Source organism: Mustela erminea, chromosome 2 (genome assembly GCF_009829155.1).
Source record: "Mustela erminea isolate mMusErm1 chromosome 2, mMusErm1.Pri, whole genome shotgun sequence".
NCBI classification, from domain to species: Eukaryota; Metazoa; Chordata; class Mammalia; order Carnivora; family Mustelidae; genus Mustela; species Mustela erminea.
In genome coordinates, this window is record NC_045615.1 from 87,794,132 (window position 1) to 87,814,520 (window position 20,389).

The following is a 20,389-nucleotide window of genomic DNA, read 5'->3' on the forward strand; positions in this document are numbered from 1 at the left end:
ATCTCACGCATGCGCTCTTAGGGAAAACCTGGGATACTGATTTGCCGTAAAAGCCCCATTTAAAAAAGAGGAAAACTTATTTCTGGACCAATGGACATCCGCGAAGAATCTCTCCCTCTTCTCAAGCCAATAAATTTACTGCTTAGATTCTGGCTGGACTCCCCACTCTTTGCACACCTTGTCCATTGCAGCGACCTGCGGCCCTCAGGGTCACAAAAGCTCGGTTAAGTTTGGCCTTCAGATTTGTAGTTCTTTTGCTATTCCTGAATAAACTCAATTTCTGGTAATTCGAGTTTACCTCTTTTTTCAGTTGACAGATGCTATCATAAATCTAATTATCCCATGGTTTTATATCTTTTAATTAATGCTCAAATCCTGCAGGTAATTCATTTTCATTTATCATGAAATATGAAAAAATAAACCTTTCTTTTCACAACAGACATCAAACTTCTCCTTTTTAAACTAAGCAAACTTCTAATCACCTGATGTGTCATCTATCCTTTTCCATTGGTACTTCTTAAAAATTTTCCTATACCAAAAACATAGTTTTAACTGCTAAGTCTTTTTTTCCCCTAAAGTGTTATCTTTACCTTTACACTGAAATCTTTCATTCTGGTCAACTAATCCTGACTTTATTAGTCTGTGAAAAACCTCACAGGATTATTCTGAATCTTGCATATGTAAAATTGTTATCAGACTAATTACAGAATTATTTCCAAACTCCATAACATCTAAACTACAATATGGGTCTGGCAATTATGGAATAAGGAAGCTGGGGATTATGAAAGATATATATATAGATATATAGATATATAGATATATCTATCTATCTGTACACACTAAGGCAACTGATAGCCTTTTCTTGAAGTGACATAATTCCATTTAGGGAGATTAAAGAATAGAGAAGCTTAGAAGCAAGACAGTGTCCCCTCTGGCTTGAAATTCAGTATATCACTTAGAGTCTACAAAATTAATCAACTTTTTTTTTAATTTAATCCTGAAATACTCTTCTAAATTATAGTATCTTCTGATTCTGTCTGAGGCAGCAAATGTCCTCCCATCTCATCTATGTTTACGCTTATCATCTAACATTCTAATCACAGAGGACTCCTTAGTTTGCCATGACCTTATAAAAGGAATAAAATAATTCAGAATATTGGCCATTTTACTTACTCTATTCATATTTGTATATAAGGTCAACACAGTATATATGAAATAGGGTGAAAATTAGAAAACAAAATCATAATGATACATCACTTTTGAGTAGTAATTGGAGAGAGAAGAAATGTATTTCATTAGTTGTAAGCACTTACATGGTGAACTTTCCATCTTGGGTTTCTTTGCAATAACCAACTTAAAAAGACCTTTCTCAAATACAGATTATTAAAAACATAGATTGTGGAATTGAGCAAAATATCTTAGAAATATCTTTTAAGATGAGTAATAGTAGAAATTTAAAAGGTCAATCATTCATTTATTTAATCAGCACATTTTTATGAAGTACCGGTTATGCTGCCAACAAATCCATCAAAAATGTGACCAGTTAGCTGAATGTCTGTTAGGTTCCTTAGACTTAAGTAATACTTCTCTCTCTTATCTGTCCAGCAGAATGAAAATATGTTCTTGTTAAATTAGATACTTAGGTATTCTGAGTAGGAAAGGTTAAAAAATGGTTTGAGAAAATCAGCAATCAGCACTTCATCATTAGATTAACAACAGCCCCAAGGTCCTCAAATATATATGCTAATGAACAAGCAATAATATTACATTTTATCATAATTCTAAGGCTGAACTTTGGCTATTAGCCCAAACCATACCAAAAGCATTACTCAGGTATGTATGCTGAATGAGGATATCACCCTTGTCTGCTGACCTTAAATTTGGCCAAGTTCTTACGGTGGTGATGGAGAGGAAAATAATCCAATGAAACAAAATTAAGGCCTTCGGACATGGCAGACTTAAGGAACTGAGTCCAGGGTCAGGATATTGCCCCATAATTGAAAAGATTATTTTGCTGTTTTATGATCCCTACAGAAAGCTTTTTGCTCTCACTGCCTTCACTTCTCCACTGCGCAAACCCCTCTACCTTGCTTCAGATAGTTTTAAATCATAACAAGAGGCACTTGGTTGGCTCAGAGTGACTGACTCTTGATTTTAGCTCATGTCATGATCTCAGCTCCTGTAATCAAGCCCCGGGTCAGGCTCTGTGCTCAGCATAGAGTTTGCTTGAGATTCTCTCTCTCCCTCTCCCTCATCCTCTGCCCACTCCCACCCGTGTGTGCTCTCTCTCTCTCAAAAATCAATCAATCATAACCAAAAATGCCCTTTAATGAAAATCTTTGCTTAACTAATTGGTTTTATTGTAGTCTTTTCTTTATTCGTTATGCACTTGGTGGTCATAGTCATATGGTCATATAAAACTATATGTTTTAACAGTTTTTTTTCATTCCGTTCAATGAAGTTATTCAAACCTTTTAACGTATGTTCTTTATATTTCAAATTGAGTATGAATCCTTAAAAAAATATATCCATGATTTACATTTTTTCTATTCTTTCAGTATTCCTATGACTGTGCTCCTATCACACTAGCACCCATGCATATTTTTGCTTCTAAAATTCTAAGAAGCTGCTGAAGAGAATACAATACTAGTAACAGCAATATTAGGCAGAAAAATTACAAGGAGAAGGATGCTGAGGAGAAAGTCAGATACGATTGAGGCTTGAGACTCAGAATTGAGTCTAATTCTAACAAACTCATTCTTTCTTAAGTAACTGATATTCACTAATTTGTTTTTAATTTTGAGAATTTTAGTACTCATCAGCATGAATAGAATAGTAGGTATGAAGGCTTTACATTAAAGAACTGGAAGAAAAATAAGTGAGCCTATCAAATAAGTGTACTTTAATCCTAAAATTTTGACAAAAACAGAAGAAAAACAAATTTACACAATGAAAGAGCATGTTCTTAACAAAATGATTTTTAAAATCTGTCTACATGTCAGTATTATATAAATTAAAAACAGAAAATTTAAACTTATCTGGAAGAAAACAAATAAAAGTTTTAAAATAAAACACGACTATGAGAAAAGGTCATTATTAATTTTTATGTCTTGGTACCTAATTAAAATGTTGGTTTAGTCTTTTTCTTGTATTATTTGCATCCAATTTTCAAAATTATAATTTCCTGTTAAATAGAAACAATGTGAAATTGTTTTTGCACCTCAAAGTAAATAGTTTGTGTTTCATGAAGGAGATAAAATAGTTAGGAATCAGTGCCAATTATTCTCAGTAAGCATCCTATTTAAGGACACTTTCTTCCAAACATCTTGCTATAATAATATTTAACATTTATTGAGAGTCTACTATGGGCCAAGAGTTTTATATTTTAGTTAAGCCTCACAATGATTCAACAAGGTCAATATATATTATCATATTTTAACAGATGTTCAGCATGTTAAATACACTTTCACAGAATTTCAAAGGAATTAAGTAAAGTGTTTAAGTTCTCAAATATTTTGAGAAGCAGGGATTTGAGCCTAGTTTGACTTGATTCTCAAGTTTATGTTCTTCATAATTGACTGTACCATTGCCTTTCACAGTTGGGTACTTTTAGAAATGAGTAAGATATAGAACCTACCCTGTAGAGTCTACATTGCACATTCTCTGAGTGACTGGATACACTTATAAAAGAAATATGATATTTTCCCCTGTCAATACTTATTATCAAAATAATAATACATATTTTACTTACAGCAGGTAAATAAGATTCCATAATCATCTTTGTTTGATTATTTCTTTCCGTATTAAAATTATTTTAAAGTTGTTTCCTTTCATTTTCTGCTGGCACAAAATTGTCAAATAAATTTCTTTAACTTTAAAATAGAAAGTAATAACAATCTTTTCTGAGCAACACTGAAGAAATTAGTATAAAATGATATTATAAATTTTGCTCAAAGAAAGTTTTCCTTTTAAATTAAAGACAAGTCCAGAAACCTATACAAAGTAAACACTAATATTTGAATTGTAAAAAAACTGATATACTTGTTGGTTTTTTTCTAGCTTTTAACAAACTCTAATAAACTAAGACAATACTTCTGGGACCATTGATTAACATTGTATTTTTCAGGACTGGATGAAGCAGAGCTCCCTTCCTTTTGGACATATTTGTTTTATCAATTTCCATTTTCAGTTATTAAAACCTACAATTCACATGTCAGACACTTTTGCATGAGAAAGAGGTGGGTGCTAGAAACCATTCACTCTTGTAAGAAAACATATTCAAGCTTGGGTTTCCTGACAATACTCCCTCATACATACACACACACACACACACACACACACACACACACACACACAAAATAGCTCCTTAAATTCATTTATGAATTTCTCCATGGCTCAACTCAATTTACTAGCCATTTTGACTAGGATAAAACCAGCACTATTGCCGTACAAAATCTGGATGAACCTCACCTCTAAATTAGCTCTTTTTTGTTTGTTTGTTTCACCTCTTAAATAAATCTAACTCAAACTAGAAAAACATCATGGTGTAGGAAAGTGAGCCTCAACATGAGCATCAAAAAACCTGAATGTGAATTTTGTATTCATTTGAAGAGTTACTTAAACTCTGAACATCCTTAGTATCTTTACCTATAATGTTGAAATGATAAACTCATTCTAAATTCTCATTTTGTATACTTATAGATATGGGGAGGGATATGATAACTCATGTAAGAACACTTGGAAAACATTGGCTGTTGTTAAAAGTCATTAGTCAAGGGGTGCCTGGGTGGCTCAGTGGTTAAGTGTCTGTCTTTGGCTCAGGTCAGTGTCCCCTAGTTCTTGGTTCTTGGATTGAGCCCTCATCAGGCTCCCTGCTCTGTGGGAGGACTGCTTCTCTCTCTCCCACTCTCCTGTTTGTGTTCCCCTCTCTCTCTATGTCTCTTTTAGTCAAATAAATAAAATCTTTAAAAAAAAAGTCATTAGTCAATTTCATCTAAAAAGCCTCCAAAAACTGTAATAAAATAAAGCACTTTACAGTGTAGCATCCTAGGCCCATTGAAATAAAACATCATGAAAATCAAGTTTCTGATTTATAAAAAGCTATACTAAGTAGGGTGGCAATCAAACCAAAATAGATAATTTTTTATTAACGTATCTATTTACTGTTTACTATTATAATTCTAATTATTAATTATTAATGTAATTCTCAAGTTATGTTTGATATTCTTTGCCTGGTGTCTGTCTCCAATAACATTTTCAAACTCTTCAGAAAATAATGCTATGGCTTATAACCCTAATCACAAGTTGGGTAATCTCATTTTGTATTTATAAACTCAAGGGGCTTTCCCTGAAGAACACAATTTATACTTACCAGACAAATGCTCGCATTATGCTGACTGTATCATTGTCAAATAAGAAGCAAACACACTGGGGAAGAAAAAAACACAGAATTCTAAACATCTTTTTTTCTTACTTATATAAACTTAATCAGGGCTTGCAATTACTTTTTGAAATTGTTCTGAATCGATCTTAATGTTTCAACCTTCATTTCTACCATTGGGCTCCATCAGTAAAACCCACACATCACTTATATTAGCAAAGCAGCTTGCCTTTTAAATGTGATATCTTGTAGTTCTTATTTACAATCCTAATCACTTCATTGATTTCAGTAAACTTGCAGTAAGAGTGATTATTAATGCTGTCAAAAGCAGAAGCTGTGATTCAATTTTTCTCTTTTTCTTTTTTTATAAACCTGGATAATTAAGATTAAGCCTAATAATGTGGCTCTGGAGGCCTCTGGGTAATTAGAAGTTTCCTGTGGTTGAGTACATAATACAGCAAAGACAGTCTTCACTTAAAATTCTACCCATGCCCTAAAATACTTATATAAGCCAAAAATGGTTAAATAAAAGTGCTAGGAGTAGACACGCATCATAACACAGAGGTAACTAAACTTTTTTTTTTTCCCAGACTCAAAAAACAAGCACCACATAAAATTTAATCTGATTTTTTTCCCTGTAATTTATGACAGCCATAAGATCTATTCTGTCTACTAAGACCAAAATAAAATCAAGGTATATGACCTTTTTACTAACTCAGGTGTGTCTTTAACACACTAAGGAATTAAACAATGTTCTGGAAAAAATAGGATAAAACAAATATGAAGAAGGTAAGAGACATTTTGGAGAAACCAGATTTTTCAATATCAAAAGCAATAAAAGGAAAAGGTAAGATGAGATTATGCATTTTGATTTTCAGAGAATGAGGTCATGATGTAATAAAGCTTGTCATTCTAAATTAGATCTATTTATTTGCATTCTGAAAGGTGTGGAACAAAACGTAAGTTTCTGAAGGACTATTAATCACTCAAAGACACAATATGTGAAGGAGCTGCTAGAATATTAGTATGTTCAATGTTCACCCTCTGCCCCATACTCAGAAAAATATATATATATTTGGAACCCATATCAGACACCATTGCCTAATTTAAAATATTCCTGGACCTCTTATTGATCAATACTCTTATAGAAAGAATGAGAGTGTAGCATCTGAACTGAAACAGTATTATTAGAAAATGATATCGTGAGCATTAGGATGTATAATTCATGTTGCTTTCATTTGCTCAGACCATTGTAAAAATCCATAAATCATTTTCTTCTTCATGTATTGCTTAAGTGCAATTTGTCATTTTGCATTAGAGGGCTGCTTCAGCTCATCAGTGCTTTTAATTCACTGTTTAGAGTTTAACAAAACGCTGGCCCTGTCTGATAACTGAAAAGACATTGAAATGTGAAGCCGCACCAATATTAACTAGGTTAAACAAAATGGAGAAGAACATTTCTACTTTGAACATAAGTAATGTTTTAATGGAATAGCTAGTATTCCCAATCCCCAAAACATGGATTGGTTTGTTCTCTGTTGACCAGAACATTATAACACAGTACCTAAAGAGTCACCTAAATGCTTATAATAGCGTAAGTTATAAATCTTTTCTAGAAACTCTAGTCAACATTCTCTTTCTAAAGTAGATGATCAAAACTAACACAATGTCTTGCCCCCAAAGCCTTGCCTTCCTACCTCTTAAGTTAGGTTATACTACTACAAATAAACCTGTCTCATGGATACCCATAAGAAATGCAGTAAGGTCCAGGTCCTCTGAGTTTGCTCTCTGCACTCTCCTTGCTGGGAAGATAAATGCCAGGATCATGTAGCTCAATCCTGACTGGGTCTGGTGTTTGAAAGACTTCTCATTGACAATTTAAAATTTTCTCTTCCATTTCTTAAAAAAAAAAAAAAAAAAAAAAAACCCTTCTCAAAGCTCTGGGCACACTGCAATAATAAGAGGATTTAGAAACAAATTGCTTTCAAGTCAAGTTAAATCACTGCAAACACTCATTTATCCAAACGCTGGTTAACAAACTTGTTTCCCTCCCGCCTTTTCCACAAAAGGGTAGAGAAGAAAGCAACCCTGTTACCTAGTTTTGAAGTTTGTAACTATGTACATAAAACAAATTTGTGGGATCCTTAGCCCCCCCCCCCCCCCAGTTTCTGCTGTACTTAGAGACCAATGCAATACATGAGTGTGCATTATCATTCTCATACACCAAGCAGGACTTTTATGACAATTGATTTTGATACATCCCTCGAAATAATAACTACTTTCCCCTTCTAGTTTAGGATGCAATTTGTTTTAGCCCATATGGTTGGCTCCCCTGGAGGGGGTGTTGCGGGGGGCGGGGGGGAATAACGTTGTGTTCGCTAGGTGTTACTGCTCCCTTTGCGGTCCATAATGGGAGGAGGGAGGAGAGTGGGATGCAGTACCACAGTATATTCTGCACTTCAAAGAGGTCCTGAACCCCTCTACCGAGGTTCTCATTTTTGTAATCATGGCCTCACTAAATTCCGGGGTTCACCGAAGGAAATGTAAAAGGAAAAGGAATTAAGAGGCCTTTTTAAAAGGCTTTTGTTTTGTGGGTGGCGGGGTGGGGCTGTGTAATGGTTCTAGGGTAAAGAGGCGGGGAAGGCTATTGATGCCAGTATCTGAATCTTGCCCTGAATAAAATACTCTCTCAAATGCCCTTGGATGGAGCTACCTAGAGGGAGGAGGACGGCTGGGCTCGGGTATGTTCCCTCTGGCAGAAGACCCCGTTGTCACCCCGAAGGTCCCGGGCAGCTTCAAAGACTAGAAGTCAGAGAGGCGAGACCTCTAGGGGACCCGGGCCGGCGTCGCCGGCGCGGACACAGGCCTTCGCGATCCAAGAAATCCTGCAGAGCCCCCAACAGGCGAACCCTGCCAAACGAGAAAGCGCCAAAGAAAAATTCTCTGGCTTGTCCTATGCTGCTTTCGCCGCTAGGAGACGCCTGTAATCCACGTTTGCAGAGAGAATTCCCGGCTCAAACACAACAGCTACCCAAAAAAAAAAAAAAAAAAAAAAAAAAAAAAAAAAAATGCAGCTCAAGTGTTACAGTGGATGTAGTGATTATTTACAGGCAAATCTGGCCATCTCTCCACGTTCTCATCTTCACCTCTGGAAGCTCTGTGGCTCTCAGCGAACGCCCCAAGTCGGCTCAAACTTCATCTACATTTTGAAAACACAAACCCTCTTCCTCAAACAATTTCTGGATCTGCATTGTCATTCAGCCACATGTCTCTCACATGCTAACACGCGTGCACTCGCGCGCACACACAAGTGTTTCCAAACGTATAAATGAAAACATTAGAAAATTACCGTCATTTTAAAAATGCTCCAGAATTCTGATGAGTCAGTTGGAAGAGCTCAAAATATTTCATTTCAATCCTGCAGATCTACAGAAAAGGAAGGGGGGTAGAAAATACAGATGCAATGCCGTTATTAATATTCAGATACACTATAATCTCCTTTTCATTGATCCACAGGTTCTTTTTATAAACTGCCACTCCATTCTCAGCAGTAGACACGATGCTAAAATCATTTTAACTGCAGCGGTTTTCTCTTGGCTATGGCCAGTAGTCAATTTACTGCAGCTGAAAAAGGATTAGCCATTTTTGCTGGCATCTTTTCCTTCTAACCGCTCAAAGGCAGGACCCATCTCCATGAAAGAGCCAAGAGTGGGGGTGTCAGGGCACTAGACACGCACTCACGGGACTCACAGAGCCATGCCTCAGTCTGTAATCACGCCTGTGGACACTCGCTCTCCTTAATTCCCTGCCACGAAGAAATGTCGACGTACCTCGGGGTTGGGTAAAGGGCTCTCCTTTTCTCGCAGGTTGTGGCGGTGTTACTCTCGGGTCATTCATTACCAGGAAGCCGCAGGGGACCATTCTATATTGTGGCATAGGAAAAAGACTGAACAGGGACAGCTTTAGTGAATAACAACCCTCTACAGCCCATTAGTTAATATAAAAAATATGCTTTAAAAATCTTTTTCTTGGAGAATTGACATTCATTCCACTCTCTAGATTGAAGAGTTCGCGCTGTATTTTAACTTCACAAGAACTGGATGCATGGATGCGCTGCTCTGCCCCCGCGTCACGGCAGTGGGCACTCAGAGCTCCTGAAGCGCATCCTTCGAGATCGGGGTGTGTGGTTTGGCGCTCCTTTGGGCTTTGCACAGTCTTGTGCACCGGGCCAAGGAGGATGGATGCGAGCACCATTAAGTGTGCAAGCGCATTTTCCGATACCCGGAGCCCCACAGACTAGGGCACTGCATGCGCTCGGCTCCTGCCCACCTACCCATCCTCACCCCAGCCCGTGTTCTCAGCCGCTCCGCTGTTCCCATCCAGCGGTCTTGTCTCAAACTGGGCAGCAATCGATGCCCCGGTTTAGTATGGGGGTGAGGAGGGGGATCTCCAAATGTCAGAAAAAGCAGAAAATAGCCTGAGCGCGCCGCCGCAGCGTAGCACTTGGCCGGGTGAGGCGCAGGGATATCCAAGGCGCCGCGCAGCGCCCAACGATGCTCCGATGCCAGCGAGTCGAGCGTTAGGCTGGTGTGCTTGAAGGCAGTGCTCAAACGAAACTCCTCAGTCATTGATCAAAGCGCTCTCAGTTTGAACTAGGTCCCCAAGGGAATTAATCTATTTGGTAAGAATGTCGTGGATATACACCGAGGAAGGGAAGAGGCAAGTCTGAGGGGTCTGAACATCTGTAGTACCTGTCCTCCCACATCCCTTAGCGTGACTCCCTGGGCGTTTCAGGACCCACCTCCACCCCACACTCCAACCGCTTCACTCCTTTCCACACAGCCCCTTCAGACCCTCACGCTTAGTTTTACACAATCGATATCTCTAAAAAAAAAAAAAAAAAAAGTCAAACTCTGCCAGAGTCCCTTAATTAGGTAACCCCTGTAGTTAGTGGCCCCTCTGCAACTTTTTCCCTTCCCGGTGATTTATTTCCACGATCAGTAGTAAAGGAAAATACCTTAAAGGAAAAAGAATGTTAGCGTCATTGGAAACCCCGATCCGGAGAGAGGACACCGCTGTTGTTGCTATTATGTTTTCGCATTTGCTGATGCAAACAGGGAACCTCTCTATTCCCTCTCCATTACCTGCGGCTGGGGACTGGGAACTTTCCGCGGCAGAGTCCCCAGCCAGCGCCTCGGGACCTGCGGGGCTGTTCTCACTCTCACACTCACACTCACCCCGGCCGCCAGCCCGGACGCGGGTTCCATCCCGCCCCTCCTGGCTGCCGAATGACGCACCTGCTTGACAGCCAGTTTGGCCAGTTAGCGGCGACTCGGTGGGTGGTGCTCCTCAGCGATTGGTTGGCAGAATGAGGGCGCTGCGCAAAAACAGAAAAGCGGAGCGTTCGGAGCTCAGAAACTGCCAGCCGAGATCACAGGCTGTAGGGCTGAAGCAGGAGGAGGGAAAGACTGGAAGGAAGAGAGACAGGTTAGAGGGAAAGAGGCTTGGGAAGAAAACAGCAGGAAAGAAACTGGTCATCACACTTATAGAGAGGCAGATGGTGGTGGAGATGAGGACAGAGAGACACAGAACTATGAAAGCCAAAAAATACAGATAGAGCGAAAAGAGGAGAAAATGCCAAGAAGAACATCCATCCGGAGAAATGAAGAGAATGAAAGTTTTATGCTGCAGAGCCGTTCTATGTTTTTCCGGCACAAAATTCTCTTGCTGTTTTTAAGCCCTTTTGCATTTGCCAGCCGTTGACATTGAGGCATGTTCAGCGGTGCCAGCAGCATCTCCTCTTCCTTCTCCTCTTCCTCTTCATCTTCCTCCTCCTCCTCCTCTTCTTCCACCTCCTCCTCCTTCTCCTCCTCCTCCTTTTCCTCCTCCTCCTTCTCCTCCCATCAGCAAGAAGACAAACCGAGGACAGTCTTGAAATATCGAAATTTCCTCCTTGGGATTTGCCAGCGCCGCGTTGCGCCAAGACTGTCGGAATAAAGGACGCTGACTATTGTATTATTATTTTATTAATTGGTCAGTGGGAAGATTACAGATGAGGAAAGGGGATGCCTGTCACCCTTCCTGCGCTAAGATTGAAAAATGAGGCTGATTTGGGGGAAGCCCTAAAATGAAGCAAAAGGAATAAGATTTTTAAGGACAGAAAGCCACAGGAGCCCCCCACATAGCGCACTTTTATTTGTATTTTTTTTCAGATTTTTTTTTTTTTTCGTGGTGGTGGGGGAGGTGATTGGGTGGCTGGCTGGCTGCGGGAAGCTGCTTCCTTTCCCTTTGGAGATGATTGTGCTATTATTCTTTGCCTTGCTCTGGATGGTGGAAGGAGTCTTTTCCCAGCTTCACTACACAGTGCAGGAGGAGCAGGAACATGGCACTTTCGTGGGGAATATCGCTGAAGATCTGGGCTTGGACATTACAAAACTTTCAGCTCGCAGGTTTCAAACGGTGCCCAACTCGCGGACCCCTTATTTGGACCTCAATCTGGAGACCGGGGTGCTGTACGTGAACGAGAAGATCGACCGCGAGCAAATCTGCAAGCAGAGCCCCTCCTGCGTCCTGCACCTGGAGGTCTTCCTGGAGAACCCCCTGGAGCTGTTCCGGGTGGAGATCGAAGTGCTGGACATCAATGACAACCCCCCCTCCTTCCCGGAGCCGGACCTGACGGTGGAGATCTCTGAGAGCGCCACGCCGGGCACCCGCTTCCCCCTGGAGAGCGCATTCGACCCAGACGTGGGCACCAACTCCTTGCGCGACTATGAGATAACCCCCAACAGCTACTTCTCTCTGGATGTGCAGACCCAGGGGGATGGCAACCGATTCGCGGAGCTGGTGCTGGAGAAGCCGCTGGACCGAGAACAACAAGCGGTGCACCGCTACGTGCTGACCGCGGTGGACGGGGGAGGAGGGGGAGGAGGAGGAGAAGGAGGGGGAGGCGCCGGGGGAGGGGGCCTACCCCCCCAACAGCAGCGCACCGGCACTGCCCTACTCACCATCCGAGTGCTGGACTCCAACGACAATGTCCCCGCCTTCGACCAACCCGTCTACACTGTGTCCCTACCAGAGAACTCGCCACCCGGCACGCTCGTAATCCAGCTCAACGCCACAGACCCAGATGAGGGACAGAATGGCGAAGTCGTGTATTCCTTCAGCAGTCACATTTCGCCCCGGGCGCGGGAGCTCTTTGGACTCTCCCCGCGCACCGGCCGGCTGGAGGTGAGCGGCGAGCTAGACTATGAAGAGAGCCCAGTGTACCAAGTATACGTACAAGCCAAGGACTTGGGCCCCAACGCCGTGCCCGCGCACTGCAAGGTGCTAGTGCGAGTACTGGATGCTAACGACAACGCGCCGGAGATCAGCTTCAGCACCGTGAAGGAGGCGGTGAGCGAAGGCGCCGCGCCGGGTACAGTGGTGGCCCTGTTCAGCGTGACCGACCGCGACTCAGAGGAAAATGGGCAGGTGCAGTGCGAGCTGTTGGGGGATGTGCCGTTCCGCCTCAAGTCTTCCTTCAAGAACTACTATACCATCGTGACTGAGGCCCCTCTGGACCGAGAGGCTGGAGACTCCTACACCCTAACAGTGGTGGCTCGGGATCGGGGCGAGCCGGCGCTCTCGACCAGTAAGTCGATCCAGGTACAAGTGTCAGATGTGAACGACAACGCACCGCGGTTTAGCCAGCCGGTCTACGACGTGTATGTGACCGAGAACAACGTGCCGGGCGCGTACATCTACGCGGTGAGCGCCACAGACCGCGATGAGGGCGCCAACGCCCAGCTAGCCTACTCAATCCTCGAGTGCCAGATCCAGGGCATGAGCGTCTTCACTTACGTGTCCATCAACTCTGAGAACGGCTACTTGTACGCCCTGCGCTCCTTCGACTACGAGCAGCTCAAGGACTTCAGCTTCCAAGTGGAAGCTCGGGACGCCGGAAGCCCCCAGGCTCTGGCTGGTAACGCCACTGTCAACATCCTCATCGTGGATCAGAACGACAATGCCCCTGCCATAGTGGCGCCCCTCCCTGGACGCAACGGGACTCCAGCGCGGGAGGTGCTGCCCCGGTCGGCGGAGCCGGGTTACCTGCTGACCCGCGTGGCCGCAGTGGACGCGGACGACGGCGAGAACGCCCGGCTCACCTACAGCATTGTGCGGGGCAACGAAATGAACCTCTTCCGCATGGACTGGCGCACTGGGGAACTCCGCACCGCGCGTCGGGTGCCGGCCAAGCGCGACCCCCAGCGGCCTTACGAGCTGGTGATCGAGGTGCGCGACCACGGGCAGCCGCCCCTGTCCTCCACTGCCACACTGGTGGTGCAGCTGGTGGATGGAGCTGTGGAGCCCCAGGGTGGGGGCGGGGGCGGTAGCGGGGGGTCAGGGGAGCATCAGCGCCCCAGCCGCTCTGGCGGCGGGGAGACCTCGCTGGACCTCACCCTCATTCTCATAATTGCGCTGGGCTCGGTATCCTTCATATTCCTGCTAGCCATGATCGTGCTTGCCGTGCGTTGCCAAAAAGAGAAGAAGCTCAACATCTACACGTGTCTAGCCAGCGACTGCTGCCTTTGCTGCTGCTGCTGTGGCAGCGGGGGCTCGACCTGCTGTGGCCGCCAAGCCCGGGCGCGCAAGAAGAAACTCAGCAAGTCGGACATCATGCTGGTGCAAAGCTCCAATGTACCCAGTAACCCGGCTCAAGTGCCGGTGGAGGAGTCCGGGAGCTTCGGCTCCCACCACCACAACCAGAATTACTGCTACCAGGTCTGCCTGACCCCTGAGTCCGCCAAGACCGACCTGATGTTCCTTAAGCCCTGCAGCCCTTCACGGAGTACGGACACTGAGCACAACCCCTGTGGGGCCATCGTCACCGGCTACACAGACCAGCAGCCCGACATCATCTCCAACGGAAGCATTTTGTCCAACGAGGTAAGGCTGAAGCGAAAGGACCACCATCTCTCATCTCCTCCATCTGAAAGCCTTCTCTAGCCCGGCCCTTGTATCTCTGGTGCACTGTGTATTTATATTTAGGATATTAACTTATTTGTATCTTTGTGGGGGCAGGAATTGGGGGGAGGCTATCCCACCCCTTCGTATGTAACCTAAACTTCGTGTTGTCCCTAATTTTCTGCGCTCCACCCCTCCACATTTACTTTCATTTCCTCCCCTTGGTGCTTTGCCACCTTGGACCCTCCTTCTTCCCTCTGGCATAGTTCCTTTAAAATCCTAACCCCTTCTCAGTCCTTCCCCTTTTCAGAATTCTGAGGGGAGCGAGGGAACTGCGATGGAGGAACTTTTTGGTACTGGCAAAGGTTTTTTTGCGTTTGTCCCAGGCATTAATAAAGTTAATTCTGTTTGCTTTGTTTATCGATGCTTTCAGTCGCGTGTAAAGTAAGCTATAGATTGTTTAACTTCGCACAGTTGTCTAAACTCAAATGCATGTTTTAGTGAATAAGTTATCAGATCCTTGTCCTCTGAACTCGGGTTGCAGAAAAGCCTTCAGTTCTGCTCTGGACAGCATTTACAGACGCTCCTCAAGTCCAACGCCCACACAGTGTGAATTTGAATGAAGTTGCTTTGGCACAAATCCCTGTAAGCGTAAACTAACAAAAGGCTTAAACAATTGTTACCTTAAATACATCTTTTAGCTAATAATCACATTTTGCCACTGTTCTTGATAAATCACTGCTGTTGGCTTTCTTCCTCGAAGAATTTGGCTTGTCAATTCCGATTTCTTTAAAAATGGAGAAGTGGCAAAGTTGGAAGGAGGGAGGGAGGGGGAGAAGAGAGTTGATTTATGTACAAGAAGGTTTGGAGCAGAAAAGGTGTGTGGATGGTGGAGGTGGGGAGGAAAATGCAGAGGGTGTTTGGAGGGGGATTATGAATTCCTTTCCTGGCAGGTTATTTTATTTATTTGAGTCTTAGATATTATTAATTGACTTTCATGAATATTTGTACAGCTCATTTGTATCTTAAGCACATTTTGAAAATAAACAACAAAATAATTCCATAAAATATCCAAACTTTTTCTTATTGAGCGTGCTGTTTTTCTTGTGTCAAACCAGTATGCACCTAAACACTTTTTTAGGCCACTGGAAGAAAGACTGCAGAGTATACCTAGGTTGATTCTATTAGGGATAGAATAAAATAAACTCGATTAGTTTATGAGCCCTAGCTATGAGGTCATTTGCATTCTCTCTTTAATGACACACACACATGCACACACACGTTTAAAATTGGCCTTTTATTTTTGCAATTTTTTTTAACTTTTACTGAAAATCTAGACTGACATGTCTCTGCATTTTGCCCTTACCTTACCCAGTAATCACTAGGATGAGGTCTTAGAACAGCTTGAAAACACATAAAACTCCACACAATTACTTAAACTAGACTCAGTTCCTAACCTCAGAAGAAGACTATTAGTTAAGCCCTTAGCATTCAAATGCTCTTGATTTATTTATTTTTTTTCTAGACTAAACACCAGCGAGCAGAGCTCAGCTATCTAGTTGACAGACCTCGCCGAGTTAACAGGTATGGACTTTTTTTTTTTTTTTTCCCTAGCCATGTGTGGACAGTTTACTACCTACTAAAATTAGGAATTAGGTGTATTGTCCAATATTAAAATATAAGACGTATAAAGCATCTCCAGCTAGGTCAGAACATAAATACTGATTATGTTGGGGTTCCTAGACAATACATTAAAAATATGGATATAATTCATCTATATAAAACTTACTGAATATATTTAAATATTTTAATATTTTATCAATTTATACTCCTACACTGCTTCTGATAGCCTCCCTTTTCCAGGTGGATATATACTCTCTTTTATGAAAATGATATACACATATGCATAACGCTAATCATAGAATAATGACTAAAGTGACATGTCTTAAAGGCTCGAACTGACTGTTCTGCTCAGTTTTAAAGAATTAGGCTTAAAGTGATGAAAACTAGCTTTCTGTAGAAATAAAGCCAACTGAGAGGTTTATGAATCTGCAGCACCATTGGTGACCATGTGGTGGCAGAAGAATGTTTTCTGTGTTTCTTCACATTTTTTATTCTAATATTCACGTTTTTGTACTTCTAGTTCTGCATTCCAGGAAGCTGACATAGTAAGCTCTAAGGACAGTGGTCATGGAGACAGTGAACAGGGAGATAGTGATCATGATGCCACCAACCGCGGCCAGTCAGCTGGTAAGTGTGTTCAAAAGGCAATGCTGACTTTTAGTTTGTTGTTGTCGTTGTTAAAAGTAAATCTAGAAAGAATGATGTCCCGGTTAATTTTCTGTAGGTTCATGGTTGGTAAGTCCACAGGAAAATGGTGTCATCCTATGTTGATAATTGTATATTCAAGGGGGATTATAAAAATCTAATGTTCCTTTGGGTAAAGTTAGAGATGCATTGTGAAATATGATAGAAAATGAGCTATTTCTTTCTTATGCAATGTTCTTTAGTGTAATCATATTGCATAAAAAAACCCCTATAGATTTCTCACCTTGTCAGGCCTCAGTCTTTAGTCAAGTAAGGTATTATTAGACTTGTTTATGGATGAGGTAACTGAAGATGAATGAAATTAATTGACCTCCACAAAATCACAGAGAATAAGTGGATGATTGGGAAATAGAATCCAAATTTATTCCTTTTGAGAGCAATGCATTTTGTAAGCCACTGAGTATTGAATGAGAGAAGGAATGGTGATTAAAAGTCATGAATAGGCTGAAAGCAAGATTTCCAATGCTGGGTTCTTAGCTTTCAGGTCATTAGTAAACATTTCATAATGTGTATTTTCTCAGGCATCCTAGGCTTCCCCATATTTTCAACAGGGTCCCTGACCTGTCAAGTGTTGACTCTCATGTGTATTTGTATGTAAGGCTAATGATACCCCCTGATGGGGTTGCAGTATAATGCATATATTTTACATTGTTTATTTTACTTTTTTCTATATAAATTTAACTGTTAAATTTTATAAGATGCTGATAACTCTGTTTATTAATCCGTAAAGAAAACACTTTTAAAAATAAAACATATACCTTATAATGATGAAAATGATTTCACAATGGTTGGATTTTCTTCCCCCTTCATTTGCATTTCAACTAAGAAAGGCGCTTGTTGATTTTTTTTTACTTTTTATTTTTTGATTGAGTTTTGTGTTTTTCTGACACATAAAGAAATAGAAAGGCAAGTTAACCTTTATAACTTATAAAAATGTCTATCACTGGGCCATCTCTAGATTCAACTCTGTTCACTTGATTTTGAGCTTCATTTTGGTTAATGATGTAACCACAGAGAGATAGAGCCCTCATTTTCAAGGTAACCTTGGTCCTAGAGAGCACACATTCCTTAACAGACTTGGTGGACCTCTGAATGGTGCTGAGGCAGTGTGTCAAAGGGCAGTACCCGCCCATGGTCTCCTGGCAGCAGTGGTTACTGCAAGCCTCTCACTTGGCTAATGTGTGCTGTGTCTGAGGCTGCCTTAGCCTTGGGAAACACAGGCAGGAGGAGGGGGGAAAAAAGGCTGCTCAAGGGTCTCTTTATATTGCTGCAAGTCATTAATATGCAGACCTAATGAGACTTGAGAACTGCCAAGAATCCCCGGAGGTCCCTGCCCCTTGCGGGCCTTCACGCTAAGTGAACAGAGCATCTATTTAGTGTCTGGGAACCTGACAACAAACCAGATCTTGCCAGAAGTTTATATTTGAGTACAAAGTCCCTTTCATTTTTGGCCTATATATGGCATATGATTTATTGTTATCTTTAAAAAGCTATATGTTTAGAATTGTTCATTCCCATTCGTTTTTCAGGGTTTCTAATTTAAGTTAGCCTTTTTAAACTTTTAAAACAAAATGTTTAATATTTAAACAGTATCTGCTGCGTGTTTCCTTGGGTGCATTTTATTCTTTTCCCACTCCCCCACCCCCTGCTTTGTTTTTTTCTGTAGCACTCCAGTCTCAATGAACATTTCAATTAGTTTAGTCCGTCAGACATAATGAGCTATAATAACCTAACCAAAGAAAGAGAAACGAATAAACATCTGCAAAAAGTGCTAAATTTGTAAGATGGTTGGGAATAGATTCTTATCAATGCGCCTTCCCAGTACCTATTTTATTTCTCAGAGACTCAATGTTGCCATTTTGGTAATGTTTCTTTCAAATTATTTGAGATGTCAAAGATTTAAAAGGAAAATGAAAATGCCAAATTGTGTCCTGGAAAACATTTTTAAAAAGCAAGGCAGTTTGTATTTTTCTTTATCAATAGCAAAAAAACATTTCCCTATCCCTTTACATTCTTAAACATGAAAACTGTTACAGAATTAATTTATTTTTGTATTTCTTTGGTAGTTCCAGGGCAGTTGCAAAGTACTGAGCACAATAATTGCTGTTTGGAATTGTAATGACACATTTGTGTTAAGAAGTAATCTCACCTTTGTGTATTGAATAGCAATCAGATTTAATATGTCTAATTTTATTGTAAGAATGCTTTTGAAGTTGTTTTCTTTTTTAAGTATAAAACCCTAAATGCAGAAAATTGAAATACATTTACTTTTATGACTTTCTCCAGTTCACACTAATGTTGTGTACCATAAACTTTATAGCAAGCAGCTGTAATATTTCCTTAAAGTTAAACCCATTTCAGGTGAATAAGTAGCTCTGTTTTATTTTCTTGTAAAGCCAGGTATTGATGACCTTCCAATTTTGTAATATTTAGGAAATATTATTCACAGCACATCTATTTCCAGGTTTACGATATGGAAAAAATTCATACCATGACAAATTTTACTTAGGCAATTTTTAGGGGGAAAACACCAGGTTATCAAGGAAAAATAATACTAGAAAGTCATAGACCCTGACTTCTGTCTTTCAGTCTGTACCTCATTCCATATTACATACATTATATATACTACTGAGCTTAGTGCTTCACCTGTTTAAACTTCTTTACTTACTGTTTATTCTCAATTTCTTTTCCTATGTTAACATTATTTTGTATTTATTTATTTAGATATGTCTTCTGTTTATTCTTCTATGAATAGTTTTCTTTTTTGTTCTTTCTTCCCTACCCCCATTGCTTTTCTCCTTTCTAAGCCATTTGCAGTCACCAATCTTGTTCATAGAAGGGCTTTAAACACGGAGGCAGCTGCACAGAGAATCACATAAGCTTTTTCAGTTTTCTACTGCACCTGGCTCCATGTGTGAAATTCTTCGGCTTGACCACTGCTCTGTGGCATTTTCTTTCTATAGCCTTGTCAAGGTGCTTTCCGTTTTTTTCAGTGCACTATTGATGTATTGGTTAGATATGGCAGAAGTCCAGGGAGATGTGGTAAATATATGCATAAAAGAGGAAAATCACAAGAGGAAAATCTGATTAATCACAACTCAAATAGCCAAAAAAAAAAAAAGTCAAATTGTACTTAAAAGAAATATAGTTTCACTTTTGTTTAGTATCTTATTAGATTAAAATAATTTTTTTTTGTGATTTGCAACACTGATATAAACAGTTTAGTTGTATATTCTTAAACATTTTAACATTATTGCAAGTACATCTGAGGAGATTTATTCAGTTGTAAGAATGGTTTTTGCCTCATTTTTAAATATTTGCAATATGCATACCCCTGGAATTAATTGCTCCTTCTTAAAAAGTATATTGAAGAAGATAATCCTAATAAGTGATTCTGTTAATGTTACTTGTTGTGGTGTACCTGAAAGTTGTCAAGTCACTCGTTCTTGTAAATTCTTCTTTCAGCGACAGTTAGCTTCTAAGTGTGTTTATTTTTTAATTAATTCTTGAGCTTGATACATGATACAGGTCAATATTAGGCTATACGTAAAAACAAATAAAATGATTTGAATCGTCAGTATCTTCAAACTAGTAGGTAAAGTATATCATGAAATGTGCTCCGCCATTGCACAACTATTACATTATCAACAAGACAATTTATGATTTATCGAAAGTACAAATTTCTCTTTCCCAACTCCAGTAAGAATTTAGATGCTGTTTGATTAGTGTCTGGACTTA

At 40.8% G+C, this 20,389-nt stretch overlaps 2 protein-coding genes across 3 annotated transcripts in view; one reads left to right on the plus strand and one right to left on the minus strand.

Annotated features, from left to right (window-relative positions):
* Positions 1 to 5,386: 5,386 nt before the first annotated feature.
* Positions 5,387 to 11,175, minus strand: LOC116582341. The gene is made up of 5 exons (XM_032329719.1): positions 10,992 to 11,175; positions 10,398 to 10,725; positions 9,211 to 9,326; positions 8,730 to 8,806; positions 5,387 to 5,427 (listed from the first exon to the last, which is right to left on the minus strand). Exons 1-4 carry the CDS (start codon positions 11,173 to 11,175, stop codon positions 8,793 to 8,795), a joined length of 642 nt encoding a protein of 213 aa, XP_032185610.1. The 3' UTR covers positions 5,387 to 5,427; positions 8,730 to 8,792.
* The window catches only part of PCDH10 (protocadherin 10), a 61,032-nt gene continuing 51,419 nt past the window's right edge, over positions 10,777 to 20,389 (plus strand). For both annotated transcript variants that reach the window (XM_032333418.1, XM_032333419.1), the window contains exons 1-3: positions 10,777 to 14,305; positions 15,849 to 15,907; positions 16,467 to 16,573. In XM_032333418.1, coding sequence (XP_032189309.1) covers positions 11,675 to 14,305; positions 15,849 to 15,907; positions 16,467 to 16,573 — 2,797 coding nt within the window. In that variant the 5' untranslated portion in view covers positions 10,777 to 11,674. The remainder of the gene's footprint in view (positions 14,306 to 15,848; positions 15,908 to 16,466; positions 16,574 to 20,389) is intronic.

Bases quoted from the DNA above. Each gene is read 5' to 3' on its own strand.
- LOC116582341 (XM_032329719.1), bottom strand. From the start codon at position 11,175: ATGCTGCTGGCACCGCTGAACATGCCTCAATGTCAACGGCTGGCAAAT. The intron at 10,726-10,991 runs GTATTTTTTGGC...ATCGCTGAGGAG, and splicing joins CTCCTCTTTTCGCTCTATCT to CACCACCCACCGAGTCGCCG. The intron at 9,327-10,397 runs GTATTTTCCTTT...GTCCCTGTTCAG, and splicing joins AACATTCTTTTTCCTTTAAG to TCTTTTTCCTATGCCACAAT.